Source organism: Schistocerca serialis, chromosome 8, assembly GCF_023864345.2.
Source record: "Schistocerca serialis cubense isolate TAMUIC-IGC-003099 chromosome 8, iqSchSeri2.2, whole genome shotgun sequence".
Classification (NCBI taxonomy): Eukaryota; Metazoa; Arthropoda; class Insecta; order Orthoptera; family Acrididae; genus Schistocerca; species Schistocerca serialis.
In genome coordinates, this window is record NC_064645.1 from 501,153,857 (window position 1) to 501,173,273 (window position 19,417).

The 19,417-nt window shown below is 41.4% G+C and overlaps 1 protein-coding gene across 3 annotated transcripts in view; it reads right to left on the reverse strand.

The window, feature by feature from the left end:
- Nucleotides 1–1,804: 1,804 nt before the first annotated feature.
- The window catches only part of LOC126416103 (nuclear transcription factor Y subunit gamma-like), a 47,993-nt gene continuing 30,380 nt past the window's right edge, over nucleotides 1,805–19,417 (reverse strand). For all 3 annotated transcript variants that reach the window (XM_050083601.1, XM_050083602.1, XM_050083603.1), the window contains exons 4-8: nucleotides 17,212–17,349; nucleotides 15,204–15,353; nucleotides 10,986–11,177; nucleotides 2,507–2,635; nucleotides 1,805–2,421 (exon numbers count right to left, since the gene is read on the reverse strand). In XM_050083601.1, coding sequence (XP_049939558.1) covers nucleotides 2,344–2,421; nucleotides 2,507–2,635; nucleotides 10,986–11,177; nucleotides 15,204–15,353; nucleotides 17,212–17,349 — 687 coding nt within the window. In that variant the 3' untranslated portion in view covers nucleotides 1,805–2,343. The remainder of the gene's footprint in view (nucleotides 2,422–2,506; nucleotides 2,636–10,985; nucleotides 11,178–15,203; nucleotides 15,354–17,211; nucleotides 17,350–19,417) is intronic.

The following is a 19,417-nucleotide window of genomic DNA, read 5'->3' on the forward strand; positions in this document are numbered from 1 at the left end:
TCACCTGTAAATGGCTTCTTGAACATGTGAATTGGAAATTCCTACTGTTTGTACAAAAATTGTATAAAAATGCTATGGTCTTTGCAAAAGTCACCAGTTGGTGACTATATGCAAAAAATAAATAAATAAATAAATAAATAATAATAAAATAAAATCACAAAGTTACATAGAGATTGTCATCTACACATGGAATCCAAGTTATTTTCAAGGAAAACACTTTACTAGCACAACATTCTCATGGAAATGATTATGCAGTTCCAGTGACATATTAGAAGAGAGGCACTGTGCATCACATGATGCTTACTGTTAAAATTCTGAAAATGCACTTTATCACACGAGTAGATCAACATATTATTTCCTTCTAAATCTACATACATACCACACTCTACAAGCCATCGTATGGTGTATGGTGGAGGGTATCTTGTACCACTGTTAGCCATTTCTTCTCCTGTTCCAATCTCAGAGTGAGGGGAAAAGATCTGTCTATATGTTTCTGCATGAGCCCTACCTTATCTTTGTGATCATATCAAGACTAATCAGACAGTAAAATAAGATAAATGAAACTTAAGAAAGTATTATGAAAAGGATATATTACTACTCACCATATAAAAGGATATGCTGAGGCCTGCCCTCAGCCTCCCCCCCCCCCCCCCCCCCTTTCCCTCAACCAATCTCCCTAGTGCTCCTAGCTGCTCTGCCCTGTCCCCATCACATCCTTCCTTGCACCCACTAGCAGCACTTTACTGTCCCTGCCCCATAACCCTACCCTATCCTTCCACCTCCCTGCCCTAGCCTCCTCCTTACCCCCAGCATCCAAATTGCTTCTCCTGTCAGGTGCAACTGCTCCCAGTCTGGCCTCAGTGGTCATGTGTGTGTGAGTTGTGCTTGCATAAATTTGTGTGTGTTGTCTAGTTTACAAGAAGGCTTTTTAGCTGTAAGCTCACATGTTTAGCACATCTTTTTGTAGTGCCTGTGACTCTACATTGCCTCTATACGGTGAGTAGCTATCTATCTTTTCATAATATTATCTGATCTCCATCCTGGATTTTCCATTGTTTGATAAATTAAACTATGGTTGTTCTAACACCGAGGCAACAGTTTGTTGCGAAAGCTTGAATTTTGTGTGTATGTTTGTGTGTCTATCGACCTGCCAGCGCTTTTGTTCGGTAAGTCACCTCATCTTTGTTTTTATACACTATTAGAAAAGAATTTTTTATATATTTTTTCCCCACACTGGCTGCTGTAATAGTATTACATAATGTACTCTCTGCCATACACCATAACAACTCCTAACTCTGTCCAAATAAGCCTCGGAAGGCTCAATGGCATCAACCAACTGCTAGTAGGCATAACTGAATGGGGATATAGAAGGGCGTGTAGTCAGTGTACCGCTCTCCCAGCTGTTGTCAGATTTCATGACTGGAGTCGCTACTTCTCAGTAAAGTATCTCCTCCATTGGCCCTGAGGGCTGAGTGCACCTCATTTATTAACACTGCTTGGCAGACCCAGATGGTCGCCCATGCAAGTCCTAGCCAAGCCCGACAGGGCTCACCTTCAGTGATCTGACAGGAACTAGTGTTTCCACGGTGGCAAGGCTGTTGCCCATAGACAATAGTAAGGGTGTTTACAAAATATAAATTCAGATGTAGAAATTTTCAGTGTGTTTGTGTGTGTGTGTGTGTGTGTGTGTGTGTGTGTGTGTACACACATCAATCAGGGTGGTAACTGCATTTCTCAATCATCTCTTTTAACCCAGAAGCTTACACTTAGCATCTTTACCTCACATCATAGCTTAAACTCTAAATGGTTGTTATATGAAAACTTTTATTACAACTATACACAAAATAAATTACTGCACAATTATTGCATTTGGATGTTACATATGTAGATTGATCTGGACCTACAAATTTCCAGTTATTGCACATTCACACTCACACATGCATATACAATTAAGTAGAACATACTTTAAATGAAACACACTTCATTCCTTCTGTACAAAAGTCAAAAGTTGAAAACAGTCGTCATTTAAATATAAATAACACTAAACTCTTTGAATGAGCCAGTGGAACATGGGTGTGAGAATATTGTTTCCCAAGTTCGCAGTATGCTAGCATACAGGAATAACTATCGAGGGTAGCTGGTGGTTCCCAACATATATTGTTTCCCAAGTTCGCAGTATGCTAGCATACAGGAATAACTATCGAGGGTAGCTGGTGGTTCCCAACATTCACACGCATTTGTGGTCACAAATTTTAAAGTTCACAGCAACTTGATAGGTTTATTTGAAGTCTGTCCATTTCACTGTGGACAATTCACATTATAAAATATTCTGAGTGCCCTTAATTACTCATTTTCCCCATTTGTAGCATCAGCTGCTTGAGTCAGATAAACAGGCGTCCCCCCTCCAGACTGCGGGGCAACCTGTAACAGTTAATGAAGAGACTTTAGTAAACATGTACAAGATCAAATTATATTACTGTAAGTTTGGTCAATAACACTAACAAACCTGTATGATCTGTGGCTGCCCTGCCTGCTGTATCGTCTGTAGTGGGGCCGTCTGAATTATAATTGGCTGATTTGTACCACCTTGCATCTGCATTCTTATCATTTGTAGTTGTTGCGGAGTTAACTGAATCTGTAAAATGGAACACACACAAATGAAGATAAGGAAACAAATAAATTCTAAAATAATATACAGTACCACATGTACCGGTATGAAATGAGCGTCAAGATACAAATGTGTCGATAGGGAACATTTGTTGTGAACGAGCCTTAATTTTTTTTTTTTGTTTTCATCGTGTTAACAATGTCGAATTTTGTACCAGAAAGTGATGATTTACGGAAAGAATTAATTTTTTGTTTTCATTTGAAAAAAAGTGCTGCAGAGTTGCATCGGATGCTTGTCGAGGCACATGGTAATCATGCTCTATCAGAAGCAACATGCAAAAGATGGTTTCAACAGTTCAGAAATAATGATTTTGATGTAAGAAATGAAGAACATGGAAGATCACCAAAAAAGTCCGAAGACGCCGAACTGCAAGCAATATCGGATGAAGATGATACTTTGAGTCAGGAGCAAATGGCAGCAATGCTGCTAAGTGTTGCACAACAAACAATTTCTGACTGTTTGAAAGCTATGGGAATGATCAAAAAGTGTGGAAAATGGGTGCCACATGAATTGAATGAAAGACAGATGGAAAACCGAAAAACCATTTGTCAAATTTTGCTTCAAAGACATGAAAGAAAATCAATTTTGCATCGAATTGTTACTGGCGATGAAAACTGGATTTATTTTAAGAAGCCTATACAGGAAAAAATCATGGGTTAATCCGGGACAACCATCAACATTGACTGCAAAACCAGATCAATTCGGCAAGAAGAGAATGCTCTGTGTTTGGTGGGATCAGAAAGGTGTGGTGTATCATGAGCTTCTAAAACCCAGTGAAACTGTGAATAATAATTGCTACAGACAACAAATGATCAATTTGAACTATGCATTGATCGAGAAAAGACCAGAATGAGCCAGAAGCCAAGGAAAAGTAATTTTTTTACACAACAATGCACCTGCACACAAAGCAAAACTGGTTCAGGATACAATCAAAACACTTGGCTGGGAGCTGCTACCCCACCCGCTGTATTCACCAGACTTGGCCCCTTCCGACTACCATTTGTTATTATCAATGGGACATGCATTAGCTGAGGAACACTTCGATTCCTACGAAGAAGTCGAAAATTGGGTGTCTGATTGGATTGCTTCAAAAGACGAACATTTATATTGGCGTGGTGTCCACAAATTGCCAGAAAGGTGGTCAAAATGTATAGAAAGCAATGGTCAGTACTTTGAATAAAATGTTTTTACTTTTCAATTAAAAATTAGTGTTTCAATTTCACAAAAAACGCTCATTTCATACCGGTACACCTGGTATAAATATGCTTCTTTGCACCAGTTGCAGACCTGCTGTAGACTGGAGGTGTAATTCTTCTTAATGTTCAAAAATTTTAGAAATACAATAAACAAGCGCATATGACATTTAATTTATTTTACTTATTTTGTAACAATCTAACACACTAATATATTATTGTCACAAAAGTAACAAATTGAAGCATTAGTGGTGTGAATATGTTGAAGACAGTAAACAATAATTTGTCTGTCTCAATCTATATTTCTAAATTGCTAAAACTGTCAACTGCTCCCAGTTCCAGGTTGTCTGTCTAATGGCTTGGATTGGGGCAAAAAATCTGGTTTTTCACTATTTCATGTAATTATTGATCAAATTTAAAATGCTATCATAATCTACTCATTAAGAGATGTGTAATCTTATGTTAAAGACTGATCACAATAAGTCTAGCAGTTCATTAGAAACTGCCTATACATCTTGAGGCAGTGTAACTCACTGTGCCCAAATTACTCACAGCCCTCAACATAATTTCTGCATGATAAAACCATTTTAAATGATCACTGTTGACTGTCAGATTCTTTATACAAGATGACCTTTGTTTCACCATGTATTACATTACTGGACAGCTTGACCCGTGCCCATTTTCAAATGCAGTTGTTTCGTGATGTGTGTATGTGCACCACGTAACATTAGATAGCCTTTACATACACATATTGCTGACAGAACTGCATCTGAAAATGGCTAAAGGTTGAAACTGTCTTGTAATGTAATAATGACAAAAAATAAAGGTCATCTTGTATAAACTATCTGCAGTCTACAATGGTTATTTAAAATGGTTTTATCATTCAGATACTCAGACTATCTTCATACAATTTTGACTTTCTATTAGTTTATGGGGGAATGATCCCAAACAAATAAAACCAACATAACTATAGTTTTTCTTCTTCTATATAAATATTTTAACATGCTTAATAGAAAATATTTATTAGATGTTTGAAGCTGTTTTGTATATGGGAGTTTGATTTTTTAAACGACTGGGGGTGGAGTTACTGGTACATACTAACGTAACATACCCAACAAATTCACATTTGGGAGAGTCAATAAAAGGCAACAGATGTAAAGAAAATAAAGGGAGCCTACTTGTCATAATTACATCAGTCAAACAGAATCTTTTGTATGATATTGATTCAGTGACAATCAAGTCTGCTTTTATTCGATGTACTATGTGAGCAATAACACAAAAAGTGATCTCACTTTAATTAGGAGCGTATTGCGGAAAAAAGACAAGGGGCATTCAAGAAGTAATTCAACACTTTTTCCTGAAAGCAGGTTGGTTTTATTCAGGATTACAATATGCCATATTATAATTCCCCATTCTTTTGGCTAAAAAACCTTATTTTTTCAACACAATCCCCATTCAATGCGACACCCTTATGCCTTCTTACTGGGAGGGCCTGAATTCCCACATGACGCCAGAGCCACTGCTGTGCTACATCAATAACCTCCCCGTCATCCATGTACTATTCTAACCACAAGAACATACAAACAATGACAGATACAACACTTTATTGTGCCTGGAAATAATTTGTTACAGGAAGACACTTTCCATGGAGTGGCTACACTACTAGTCTGATAATCCTAGTCAGAATGGCAACATCTAACTGAGGGAAAGGCTGGCAGGGCTCGACTCTATAAGCTGTTGGCCAGCCAGTCAAGTGCATGGAGAGGAGGCTGCAAGTGCATCCATAAGTGGTGACATCTGACGGTTCTAGCACCTGCAGAATCTATCCATGTCACTATACCAAAGCTCCTTCCTTGGGTGGAGGGTGGGGGTGGGGGTGAGGAGGCAGGGAGTGGGGGGGTGGAGTATCGCTGATTCCCTAGGCAAGGTCAGATGGCCACAATTTGGAGACGCGTCAATGTCCTTGCAGGTGAGAGCAACTCTCAGTAGCTGAAGAAAGATTATGGGTGAAAGTGACTCGGATGAGGAGCACCTCGACTCCCTCCACCCCTGGTCAAACCATGAGATGACAGGACCAGTGACAGGCAGTCCAAGCCGGGATCCCTGGCAACATCCCGTGGCGGTGTGGAAGGTGAAGGTGACTCCAGCGCAGGATGAGGCCACGCAGAATATATTGAACTGGCGAGGGCAAGTCCGCCATCTGGAAGGCCACTGGAGCTGCTGCCAGTGGCTTTGAGGTCGCAGGTTCATCAGGCAGAGGTGCTGACACAGGAAGAAGAGGAGGCTGGAATACTGGTAGATAGGCAGGACCCAGTGACCATAGCACTGGAGAATATGGCAGTGCAGCCATGGGGGGGGGGGGGGGGGGCACCGAGACGGGTAGCTGATTTCAATTGTGCTGGAACTCCCAATCTCTAGTCTCAATGATGTAGATGCGACAGCCGTTCTGATACACAGTGATTGGCCAGTCTCTAGGGAGGGCACCAACCAAAACCATGAGGCCAGACTACTGTCCCTGGTGGAAAGCTTACTAAAGCAGAACGTGATGGTGGGCGAGATCCTGGACAGAGGAGAGGAGCAGTGTCCTTGCCTGGCACCTGTGGAGAAGCTTGGCTGGGCCACAGGAACCAATAGCAGTTATCCGGCAGGCCGTCAGAAAAAAAGAACTGCTAATTCCTTCCTTGGCAGGAAAGTCTAGCAGATATTTTTTCTCATTTGGGTCGGACCATGCTCTCATCTTCCAAGTTAGATTGGGAGTGAGCAAACATGGGGAATGCCTGACTGCACACAGAAATCACAAAATGCCTGAGACGGGAACTGAGGTCCATTGTCAGAAATGATAGTAATTGGGTGACCTTCCACATAAAAAAGTTTTGCGAGAGCCTGAATAGCGACTTCAATAGTGGCCAAGGAGAGGAGTACTGCACCAAGTATGGTAAATGTGAGAAAGCGTCAATGTAAATCAGCTGAAACACATTCAGAAATGGACCCACAAAATCCACATGGATGTGTTCCGAGGGCTGGGTTCCTGGATGCTATGGGAGAATGAAGCCTTTGGATCCACTTGCTGACTAACACACTGGGAACACACAGCAACCAAACGCTCCAGCACCTGGCCAATAGCAGGCCAGTACTTATGTCTATGAGCCAAGGCTTTGGGGCAGGAACACCCCAGTAACCCTCATGCAACAGTTGTAAGACCTCCCACCGCAAACTCCTGGGAATGACCACCCTGGGAGCTGCGTTGTCTGTGGAGAGCAAGAGGACATAGTCTAAGACAGGAAATGTTAGTACAAGACAAAGTAGTTATGAAGCGGATCAGAAGTGCGGTCCAGAGGACGATAAGACCAACCCTGCTGGATAAGGCAGACTACTTGCTAGAGAACGGTGTTGAACACTGTTGCCTCAGTGACTCAGGCACTAGTGATCAGAAACCCATCTACCGCTTGGCGGGAGATGATATACAAATGAAAATACACTAGCTCTTCTCAATCAACCTTGGGTGTTGGGCCAACAGGCAGCCGCGATAAGGCTCCATATGGGCACAGTACTCAGTGGGGTGAAAATGAATGTCATAGTTGTATTTGGAGAGAAACTGGGGACCCAGAAGGAAGGAAAGCAGCTTGACACAGTGCCGACCTGAGGTGTTCGTTTAGTGTGGTGAAGGCCTAGTAACACAATGGAGACCAGAGAAAGGAAGCACCCTTACAGGGTAGCAAGTGGAGATGATGTACAGTGGTGAATGGCCCAGGAATAAATTGGCGGTAATAGCCAATTTTTCCCATGAAGTCTGCAGTTCTTGCAACGATGACGGACGCAGCACATCCATAATGTGCCAGGGTGAGACTCTCCACGTATCGGATGCCCTGCTGCAAGACGGCATGGATCACACACAAAATGGTTGGAAAAATCTGGACTTCTACAGATTGCAATGCTGACCCATGACCTGAAGCTTTTGACAAAAGGCCCTGAGATTGTGCAAGTGGTAACTTGTAGTAGTCCAGTAATGACAATGTCATCCAGAAAGTTGAAACAGTGCGGAATAATGGACGTGACTTGTTCCAGAAAGCATTCAAAAATTGCGGACGCTCATATCAACCCAAACATCAACAACTGGTATTGATACGGGCCAAAAGACATTACGAACCATGATATACTTGGGGACTCCTCATTCAGGGGTAACTGGTGAACTGGTGATGTGTGTCAGAAATGCCAAGTTTGGAGAAGAATTGACCTCTGCTAAGTGTGTGAAAAGCTCATCCAGATGTGCGAAAGGGTGTGTGTCACCTACAGACTGTGAATTCACAGTGACCGCAGAGTCGCAATTTACCTGAGGGTTTTTTCACGGTGACAAGGGGTGTGGCCCATTCACTAGAGGAAACGGGAACCACAATCCCGAAGCTAACTGCTTCAAGGTTAAGTGGACTTGAATGTTGTGACACACCCTAGACTTTCTGCAAAGATATCCTGAAATTCTGAGCACAGAGATTCCAATGATTGAGGGGGGGGGGCTTTGGCAGATCCCAAATGTCTGGAGTTGGTGACAGAAAAGCCAAAGGGCAGAAAGATATCAAACCCAAAAATGTTTGCTAAACTAGCACAGTGGACAACAATAGAGGTAATAGGCCAAGTCACTATTTTATAGGTAACTTCAGCCATGAATTGGCCAAGTAAGGGGATTTGCTGTTTATAAAATCCCCAAAGGCACCCGTTTACCAGTGACAGTGGCGGAGAGCTGAGATCTTTGTTTGGGCATTATGCAGGGAAACTGCTTTGCTGGTGTCTACACATGACAACAGGGAGCGCTGTCTAGAATGCCGTTCGTGTGCTGTGTGGAAGCCATTGGATTGACAGCTTGCACCACCACAGTATTGTCCTCCCTGGACACAGCTGGGCCATCTTGTATCACTACAACACTGCATCAGGCATGCAGCTGCTGACCAGCAGTGAGAGAGACCTCATACGACTGAGCAAATGATGAAACCTCTTCAAGGGATGAATTCTACAATTGGAGGGTCCATCACTGGACTGACTTATCTGGGGCAGTGCGGATGATAACATCCCAAACCATGATGCCTTCATACAATTCTTTTGACTTGGCCATGACCAAACGGCACTTGCTACTACGGTTGTGGTGGTTCATGGCCCAGGCACGATACAACTGATGCGGCTGCTTCTTGCATACTGATGCAGCTGCTTCTTGCATTGGTAGAATTCAACTCTAGCTGCCACGATGTGTGTGCAGCAGCGGTAATAGGAAGATGACAACAAACATAAACTGTCAAAGGACAACATGGAAGGTTCCTGCTATGGGATCAGCTGTTGCAACACCACACCTGATACATGGCATGAGAAATCCATGACACAAAAAGTGCACGACATACATTCGCTTCTGTAACATGGAAGGTGTGGAAATGGTGCCACAGGCAGTGTTCGTACGCTTCCCAATCTTCCACTGCATCCCCAATGGGAGGGCCAGGGCCAGGGGAGTGGGGAGGGAGGGGGGGGGGGGGGGGTGGAGGGGGGATAGATGAGGAAACAGAGCTGAAGATGAAGCTTTGGAGAGCAAAGCCTATTAGATGATCGTGATGAAATCATCCTGTTGTTCACCAACCTTTGAAGCAGAGATTCCATGTCATGACAACATGCAAAAGCAACCACATAATGAAAAACACATGAAAATATGACCCTACTCATCGCCAATGTATTCTTACCACAAGAACACACAGAAAATGATACTTTATTATGTCTCGGAGTGGTTACACTAATAGTCCGATAAGCCTAGCCAGAATGTAAACATCTAACTGAAGGCAAGAATGGCTGGGCCCAACTCTACAAGATGTCAGCTGGCTGGTAGCGAGCGCAGAGGAGAGGCTGTTTGTGCACATCCACGAGTGGTGGTCTCCAATGGTTCTAATGTCTGCAGACTTCTGTGGTGCGTCTTACAACTGTGCATCCAGATCTTGGGTGTGCAATCTATGCAGGTCAGTACACATACTGCTTCCTGTGGAGTGCATCCTTTGTTAGCCCAAACAGATGGAAATCGATAGGTGCCAGATGAGGAAGAAGAATCTAACGAAATTTTGTGAGCTCGTCTCAGATGTGCAGACTTTGTATGCGAGGCTCTGCATTGGCACAGAGAAGAAGTTAATTTGCATTTTTGTGGCGATGAACTCATAGAAATCATTTCTTCCGTTTCCTGAGGGTAGTAGAACACACTTCAGAGGTGATTGTTGCACCCTGAGGGAGGACATGAAACACAATAAACCATTTAGAGTCCTTTAAGACCGTTTCCAGGACATTACCAGCTGAGGGTGCAGCTTTGAACTTTTCCTTTGGAGGAGAGGTGTCACTTTTTTTTCCAGTTTGAAGTGATGAACCCATGTTTCATTTTCACTGCCTGGGACAATGTTCGGGCGGGGGGAGGGGGGAAGGGGCACAATCAGCCTTGCAATGTGCAGGCAATTCCACACAGATGGCTCTTCGTTGCTCAATCCTTCAATCACCTCGAATGAAAGTGTCCACGTTCCAACACTGCATGACTCACAGGTGTGTGCACTCGGCTGGCACACGGTATATCAGACAGGTTTTCGAGACCTCGTTGCAATGATGACAGCCTCCCCCCCCCCCCCCCCCCCCCAACAACTTACTGTGATTTTGTTCACTGCCAGGTCTCGGTATACATTCTGCAAGCACCTATGAATATCTGTGATGCTATGTTTTTCTCCCAAAAGAAAACGCCTCTGATACAGATGCCATTTTGAAGGCTACATATAGTGCCACCATCTATTGGAACTTCATGAAACTATAGGGGAACATTCCTCGATGTCCTATTACAAATTTAGCATTTTTTAAACTGACATATGATGCGAAAAAAAGACACACATGTTGCAATACTTATTGAATGCCCCTTGTAAATTTACATAAAAAGTCTGCCTCAATCACGTTCATATTACTCTTTTCAAAATATGCTACTACTATGAATATGTCAAATGCATCATAAACATAATTCACAAAGCACTATTAAAAATCTCCTCAAAAGTAACAAGTGAAGCCCACACACTATGGCCTAGTACTATGACTCAGACCAAGGCCAAACAAAAACAAATAATACAAATAATTACCGGTACTTGCTGTATGTCCCCAGAGGGGGCAACAATTTGCTGGACTATCTGTATCCCGCCTGCGGGCTGTGCAGCAGCGACCTGCCCTGTCTGCTGCAGCTGGATGACCTGCGCTGGCTGCTGTGCAGCTGCCTGATGCTGCTGTGCAGCCACCGTTGTTGTAGTTGCGGAGTTTGTCCCAACTTGTGTCACCTGTACAATTGAATACTTCATCATCTGGACCAACTCATATATTTAATATTTACTTTATTGTTGTATGAATTTCATGAACAGAATTTTTATATCGAATTTTTCATAAGTTATTCTGTAATATCTTGGCAGGTTAATGTGGCAGCACTTTAAAGATTTATCTCCTGTCCAGAATGAGGTTTTTAGGATGGAACACCTCAGAAGGGTGGGAAAATTAACAGGTCAGTTTCCTGGCAGAGTAATCATTTCAGTATTCACCAGAAGTTATTTTGATTTGAGTTAAATGTCCTACTTTGTTAAAGAGTTGGAGTACAAGCTCTGATTGGATGAGGATAGGGCAAAAGTTAGGCAGAGCACTGGTTAAAGCAATGAACTTTTATTTGTAGGAGTGGATTTACAATCTAAACCAAGATTTGAGTTTTCTATGGCTTCCCTAAGTTGCTGAGGGCTTTGAACATGAACCCCCGCCGTAACCATGGCACAGCCACAACTGGTGTTATACAGATATTTGACTCCAGGTCTCTTATTTCATTAAAAGTCTGATTTTATGAAACTTTGATTCTTTGTTAAAGTTTAAGTCCCTTTATAACCAGCTGGGTAATTCAATTCAAACATCGGGGAAAAGAAATGGCTTACCACCTCTAACAGGACCACGCCTCGTAAGGCACTGTGGTGTTTCAACTAATCTCTGGACTGATGTCAGCTTTATCTTTAGCAGTCACATCTGTTTGTGAAAGTAATAACTTAGCTATCAGTTTATGGAAAGCTCAATGCTTATTTCAAGGAGAGCGAGTTTCAGTTTCAAACTCAACATATTACAGATCTTGATGCTATTACGGCCACAGCACTGGCTCAGTTGGCAAAGGAACCATCATGGCATACTGTAGTTAAGTTTTGAAGACAACAGATATTTGACCTACCACTGTTGAAGAGTTGTCTGAAATCCATGAGTCCATTACCTTGAGCACTATAGTATAATGACAGAAGAGTCTCAGTACGGTAATTTTATTTTGCTTATTGTTGGAAGAGGTGTGACCACTACCAGATTACTTGTCACACGCGTGATACAACATAAGTTTGGAAAGCTCAAAAATGTTATTTTTGTGCATTCCATTAGTAACAGAATGGAAGGACTAGCATTTTATGTTTAATGATTCGCACACTTTGCAACATTCATTATACAGTCAGCATTAAATCCACTTAAGGTGCAAAAGTTTACTTTTCTTACAAGGGCTTTAGTCTGTCAATAGATTGGGAATTACAATATGCAGTAGTTTATATACAATACATCATCAGCTTACACTGCATGGGAAAGAAAAAAAAATCTAATCACACTGCTGCAATGTGACTATGTGAAGTACTTCATATCAAGCCATATGACATTCCCCAACCATTATCCCTACCCCAAGGTTCCTACCCCTACAAACAATGCCACTTAAAAAATCTGCCCCATCCACCCTCCCACTACCACCTACTCCAGCCTACCATTGATAAATTCTACAATATCAAAGGCAGAGCAACTTGCAAAGCCAAGCATTCTGTTTATTAACCCTTTGACTGCTACAGACATGCTCTCTGCATTCCGTGCATGGTTTTGTTGTTGCTGTACTGCTTGCCCAATGCTGTTCCCTGTGCTCAGAGACAGTTTTCCAACCACTATAAAATACTTACCATTTGATTTTACGAAAATATGTTTGCACGCTTACAGTCTGATATCTTCATCTGATAAAGGACTGGATTTAATTTCATTGTTCACCACAGTTACTGTGCTGCATCAAATTAATTAAACCATTATGTGAAATTTTAAAGAATCTGCAAAGGTAAAAACGCATCGTGTATGGCTGATTTTAGCTCATAGATTGATGTGTATGAAATGCACACAAGATATCAAATTTTTATTTAAAATTGAGCTCAGAATTCTCTCTCACTTCATTCTAAAGTTATTGGTTTTTATATCCAGCAGATAGTGACGTGTGGCACATCAGGAATCATGCAGTAATAATCATTATCAATTTCATAAATGTTTCAAGGTATTTTAATGAAGTTTTTTTTTGCAAATGACAGCATACAAAGAAGCACATATGTTGCATAATAAATACTTGACACTTTTTTATTCATTGATATATGTAAGTAACTCAGCTGCGGCAGTGAGAGGGTTAGTTGAATGGGATATATAAATACATCAACAAGGAAAACACAGAGGCCGTGTTTAAATATGTCCTCAGTACCTGGGAGCAATGGGCATGACAAGTTAACTCATCCACAGATGTCAAAGGGTTAACTGGTGTCCATCCACACTATTTTATACACGGAATGAGCACCATTAAACTGGCCGAGTGCATGAATGGCCGTAGAAGACTTGTTCTCCTTGGGAACAGCCACTGCCCAATTAATGAACATACAGTACAGCAGGACCCAAGTGACCTGAATGCTTACTACATCACACAGGTTACTTCAATTCTCCAAATTTATACTAGTTTCCATGAACTTCAGAGATGGGAATTTGTTCTCAACATATCGTAGCATATTCCAACGTCCTCCTGGAACATATTTACCCCTCTTATCATCACCATAATTTCATTATATTTTATATACTCCTTATTTATTTTATCCCATATTTCCTTTATTTTCTTTTTGCTTCTACTTTTTTGTATTCATTCTTCCCTGTTGCCCTTTATCTTTTTCTCTAGTTTTTAATCATAAAATTCAATTACCTTCCTCTTAGTGTTTTACATCTCACTCTGGCATCTTTGGCGTGAAGATTTCATGTACTATCTTTCACTACCTACTCTTTCTCATGCCCCCCCCCCCCCCCCCCACCCCTGCACTCTCTCTTGGCTGCAAAAGTGAACTTCCATAAATTTTGTGAGTAAAAACGATTGTCATGAATAGTTACTTAAGAAATCTCAAACAAACAAGTTAACTACCAGTAAAAAGCCTGTTTGTAACAGCTTGAAACAATTATATTGAGATCTGCTGGGAACAGCAGTAATATTTATAAATAACAAAGGTCAATTACTTATCTGCACATGTTGGCAGCTGTTGTGACTGACAATTCGCAATTTTTCACAAACACAACTTTTATTGGTGTAAGTTCACAAGGTTGATGACTGAACAACAAATGAAAGGTAACAATAATGATGCCAGCGAAGTCTCCTAATTGAGGCAAACAAAAGTGCACTTCTAATTTTCCACAAAGCTTTATGGTAATACACACACACACACACACACACACACACACACACACACACACTAGTAACAGTCCAATTCAGAGATGAAGACGTAATCTTCAACGGTCGCAGTACAAGAGATCGGCATCCATCGTGAACTGAACTTTGGGGCTGGTTCTAGCCCCTAAATAGCTGTCTCCAGCCAATCGGGTTTTGGCATAGTGATACTTCCTGCAGGCTGTGGCTCAAGCTCCCCCTGCAGGAAGTAGTGCTCGGAATGTCTGTTTCCATTATCTTGTATGTAAGTAGCCGGTGTTTACCATGATGCTTTTGGTACACTTTGGGGATAGACAACCTCGACCTCTGTGGAAGGGGCTACCTTGGCTCCGGTATAACACCAGCCTTAGAAATAAACACAGATAACTGGACCAACCTCCTCAACAACCGAACGCAATTGTTGCTGGGGATTGGGTGAGGGCCAACAATATTTGGAGATACATAATAAGACAACTGAATGTGGTTAAAGAATACCGAGATTAATTCTTTTGATAACCCTGAGAGATCAGAACTGCTGGCGCCATCAACTGTTTTGTGTGCTCTAGGTTCAGTATTTAATAATATATAAAAGGAAACTTTGCCACAGTTACTTAGAATTTTATTAAGTCTTCATCCTGACTGCATTTAGCTGGAAAACAGATGACATCAGAATTGGACAGTGAATCACGAAAGTTACAGCAATTAATACGAACTTCCTGAAACACATTGTTTCAGTTGGAGGCTTATCTGATTAACTACTTAAGAGAATTAAACAAAGAAATTTATTTTTTGTTGCTAACAACAGCAAAAATGTTAGTTATACCTGCTCAACTGCAGCATTAGGAATAGCAACAGTCTGAACCTGTCCAGGCTGTACTATCTGAATAGTTGCTTGATTTGCTGATCCAGTTTGTTGATTTGTCTGCTGGAGAGCTGCTTGATGTTGCTGAGCTAGTTGAAAGTAGTAGTGTACCTGGAAAACAAAATCCTGTGTGGATTATGTTGCCAAAGTAAACACTAAATGGCAAGTGTAAAATAAGGACATTAATAAATTCTAGTTTGCCCTACATGATTGAAAAACAGTTTGCGGACACTTGGTCAACAACAGAAGGCAACTGCTGGTAATGGGGATGAATAATTAGCTAGGATATATCACAGCCTGAGGCTGTGGGAGCTTTGGTAAGACTACCACACAGAGGTTTTCAGCGTAAGGTATCAGTGAGTCAATAAGATAATGCTCTATTGGAATTTGGAACGTAAATTATAAAACTGTGGAAAGTCCAGGATCGAAAAAATGGAAATGAGTGTATGGCACTGTTGGCGGGGAGGCCCTGTTCAGGGAATTTCAGCTGCCAAGTGCAAGTCTTATTGCATTCAAAGCCACATTGAGTGATTGTGCGCTGGTGATGGGGATGAAATAATGATGAGGACAACACGACACCCAGTCCCCGAGCGGAAAAACTCTCCAACCCGGTCAGGAATTGAACCTGGGGCAGCATGCATAGGAGGCGAGCACGTTACCACCCAGCTAAGCAGGTGGACTTCCAGGATGGAATAACAACAATATGGAAAGGACAGATTGCTACTCATGACAGAGGAGGCATTGAATCACAGACAATAAAGATTGCTAAAAATATCAAGCTTTCAGACAAAGTCCTTCTTCCAAAATAGAAAACATGCTTACATTCACGCAAGCATAACTCACATACACTGGCCAGTGTCTCTGGGCACTTGGGCCTGACTATGTGACTGTATCTGATGTGAGCACCAATCTGCCGGTGTGGCGATGGGGGGGGGGGGGGGGTTTAAGGAGGCAGTACTGAATGGGGAGGGAGCATGGGGTGGGGAGGAGGGGTAGCAGAGTAGGGGTAGGGGATGATGCTGCATTGCCCGTGGGAACATACAGAGATGAGGTGGGGACGGGACGGGACAGGACAGGACAGGACAGCTAGGTGTGGTGTTAAGAGGCTGTGCTGGGTGGGAGGGAGGCGGTGACAGAACAGGACAGAAGGTAGAGAATGGCAAAGGACTGGTAGATGCATTGGTGGGTGGTTCTGGAATGACAGCTAGGAAGGGGATAGGTAGGTGGAGGACAAGGGCTAGCCTGGGGGGAGGGGTTGCTATGGGAATAAAAGATATGTTGTAGAAAGTAGTAGAAATCTGCATGAAAATGATAATATTAAACTGGTGCACAGATGTATAACTCTAAACAATGCAACGATATAAACACTTCATGTTATCCAGGACAACCAAATGATATGAATAGTTGGCTAATTAATGTCTGCAGATGATGTCAGATGAAAGACTTTACAAATGGAGTAACAGCAGCTGAAGAAATCAGAACTATGACAGTGAATACATGGTGACAAGAAAGGTGAAGAATCGTAGTTAGTTGGATGAAGCAGGGTAAAAAAAAAAAGGAAAGATTGGGGACATAACAGTGAAATAAAGGTTGCATCTGAAGAGCTCACTTTCATGGAAGCTCTGTTATATATTCAGAGACCAATTAAAAATAATGTGTGTATGAAAGCAAACTAAATGAGATTGTGAAATAAAGAAGAGAGTTTTCACTCTAGAGAACCAAAGATGCGTGATACAAACAAAATAGCAAAGAAGTGAGCATAAAAGTAAGAGTCGTCCATCAGATAGAAAAAAACTATTCTGCAACAAAAATTTCACATTGTTTACAGATTACAAGTGTAACAACACAAGCCAGGTAAAGATTTTTTCTTCACTGTCCACATCAAACGATTATTGCTATTTCTAAATTGGACAACAACCACACAATTGGTAGTAACTAGTAACGACAAAAACAAAAATATTTCTATTACCTGATCAGGATTCATTGAAGTCGTTCGAACTGCACCATCATCCCTAGATTTATTTGGTTTTAGCTCATCTCTAGGAACAATGTCAATCAAAAAATCAAACTGATCATACTTTGTGATAGCCATAGCAATATCATTCCTCTGCAAAAAAAAGAAAACGATATATAATTTACTATGAATCAAAAATGTTTTGTGTAATAATTACAAACTGAACTGAAAACCAGTGACGAAAGGGTGAATACACAACATCTACAATTATCTACAACCATACTCTTCAAACTACCATAAAGTGCATGTCAGAGCAGCACCTACACTTGTACCACATATCTGGGTTTCTTCTTGTTCCAACTGTGTATTGAGCAGGAAGAATGACTGCTTTAATGCCTGTACGCCCACAATTAGCCTAACCCAGTCTTCCTGGTCCCTATGGGAGCAGTACATAGGAAGCTGTAGTATATTCCTTGCTTAAAACTGGTTCTTGAAACTTTTTATAGCACACTTTTGTGGGACAGATGTCAACAAACTTGAAGAGTCTGCTAGTTCAGGTTTTTCAGCATTTCTGTAATACTCTTGCATGGGTCAACAAACATATCCACAGTCATGCTGCCCTTCGTTATAAACATGTAATATTCATTGTTAGTCCTTTTTAGTGTTGGTACCACACAATTGATCAATATTCTAGAATAGTTGCATGAGCATTTTGTAAACTATCTCACTGTGTTTTCCCAATACCCTAGCAATAAACTGGTGTGTGCCACCAGTTTTACGTAGAACTGAGGCTTTGAGAAAACTGTGAATCACTGCACCACTTTGAAATCTTAACATCTGTCTGAGTATTTGTGCAGCTTTTGGTTTGTTAGCTGATTGGGGTAAGAGAGGTCATCAGTCCACCCATCAAACGTTCGGTTGTTTGCAGGTAGTGACGTCCACCAGGAATGTGCTCAGATGAGGAAAGTACCGTATTTACTCGAATCTAAGCCACACTTTTTTTCCGGTTTTTGTAATCCAAAAAACCGCCTGCGGCTTAGAATCGAGTGCAAAGCAAGTGGAAGTTCTGAAAAATGTTGGTGGGTGCCGCCACAACTAACTTCTGCCGTCGAATATATGTAGCGCTACATGGCATGCTTTGTAGGCACAAAGATAAATAATGGCACCAAATCCTCTGCATCAGTAAATAAATTTAAAAAAAGGTGGAAGACGAGCTTTTTTTTCTCCGCCCCGAGTTTCGACCACTGCATTTTCATACATTATCCAACGAAGTAAATACAAAGTCCGTGTCGTTCATCTTCGAATGTAACAGCATTTTAATGTACTACGAAAATCCGACTGGCAAGACTGTTTGGGATGTTGGTCAATATGGCCAACTCTACTCGTCAATATGGTCAACTCTACATTCTGAATTTTTTCCTACCTGTGGGAAGAGATGGTTGCTAATAGGAACTTTTATGAATTGTGAATCACATGCAGTATTCTCTTCACCATAAGAATAATACGAATATAAACATTTTGTCATGTATTGTTTCGTGTTTGCTGCTGTGTCATTTAAATCCTGTCTGCCTGATAAACTACGAAACTAGAGTGAGACAACAGCAAACACGTAAGAATATACATATCATGTCATGTTTATATTCGTATTATTCTTATGCCTAATAGTGATACAGTCAGAAATGAAGCACAGCAACTGACTAGATTTTTAAATCTAAGATGACTAATTTCTGTGCAGAATGTAATGTACTAAAGAGGCACCAACAAAGATTTTCAAACGGAGAAAAATTTTCGCTAAACTCTCGTTCAGAACATCTTCTATCATATGGAGTCTATTATTTGGTTCTTGTTGATCATTATTAAAGAAAGCAGCAGTGTAAGTAACAACAAATAGCAAAAAGCAAGCCGTGCCGCGAGCGGCAACAGGCCGTAAACACGCACTATCAGAATGTGACAAACAATGCATAACACAGTACAGTAATGAATTTTCAGCTTAGAGTGACGTAATCACCTATAACAAAGAAAACGGCGCTTATGAGATCAAAGAAAAATAAGCAATCAATTCAAACCAGACAAAGCACGTGAAAAAGAAAGGGTACCCGTATAAATAAGGACGGAGCGCCTGACTCATAGCAATGGTTACCTGGTAAAGCTTAACTGCTAAGCTTACAACTCCAACCGAACTACTGTAGCTGTATCGTCATTCATTCGACCTAAATTGTGT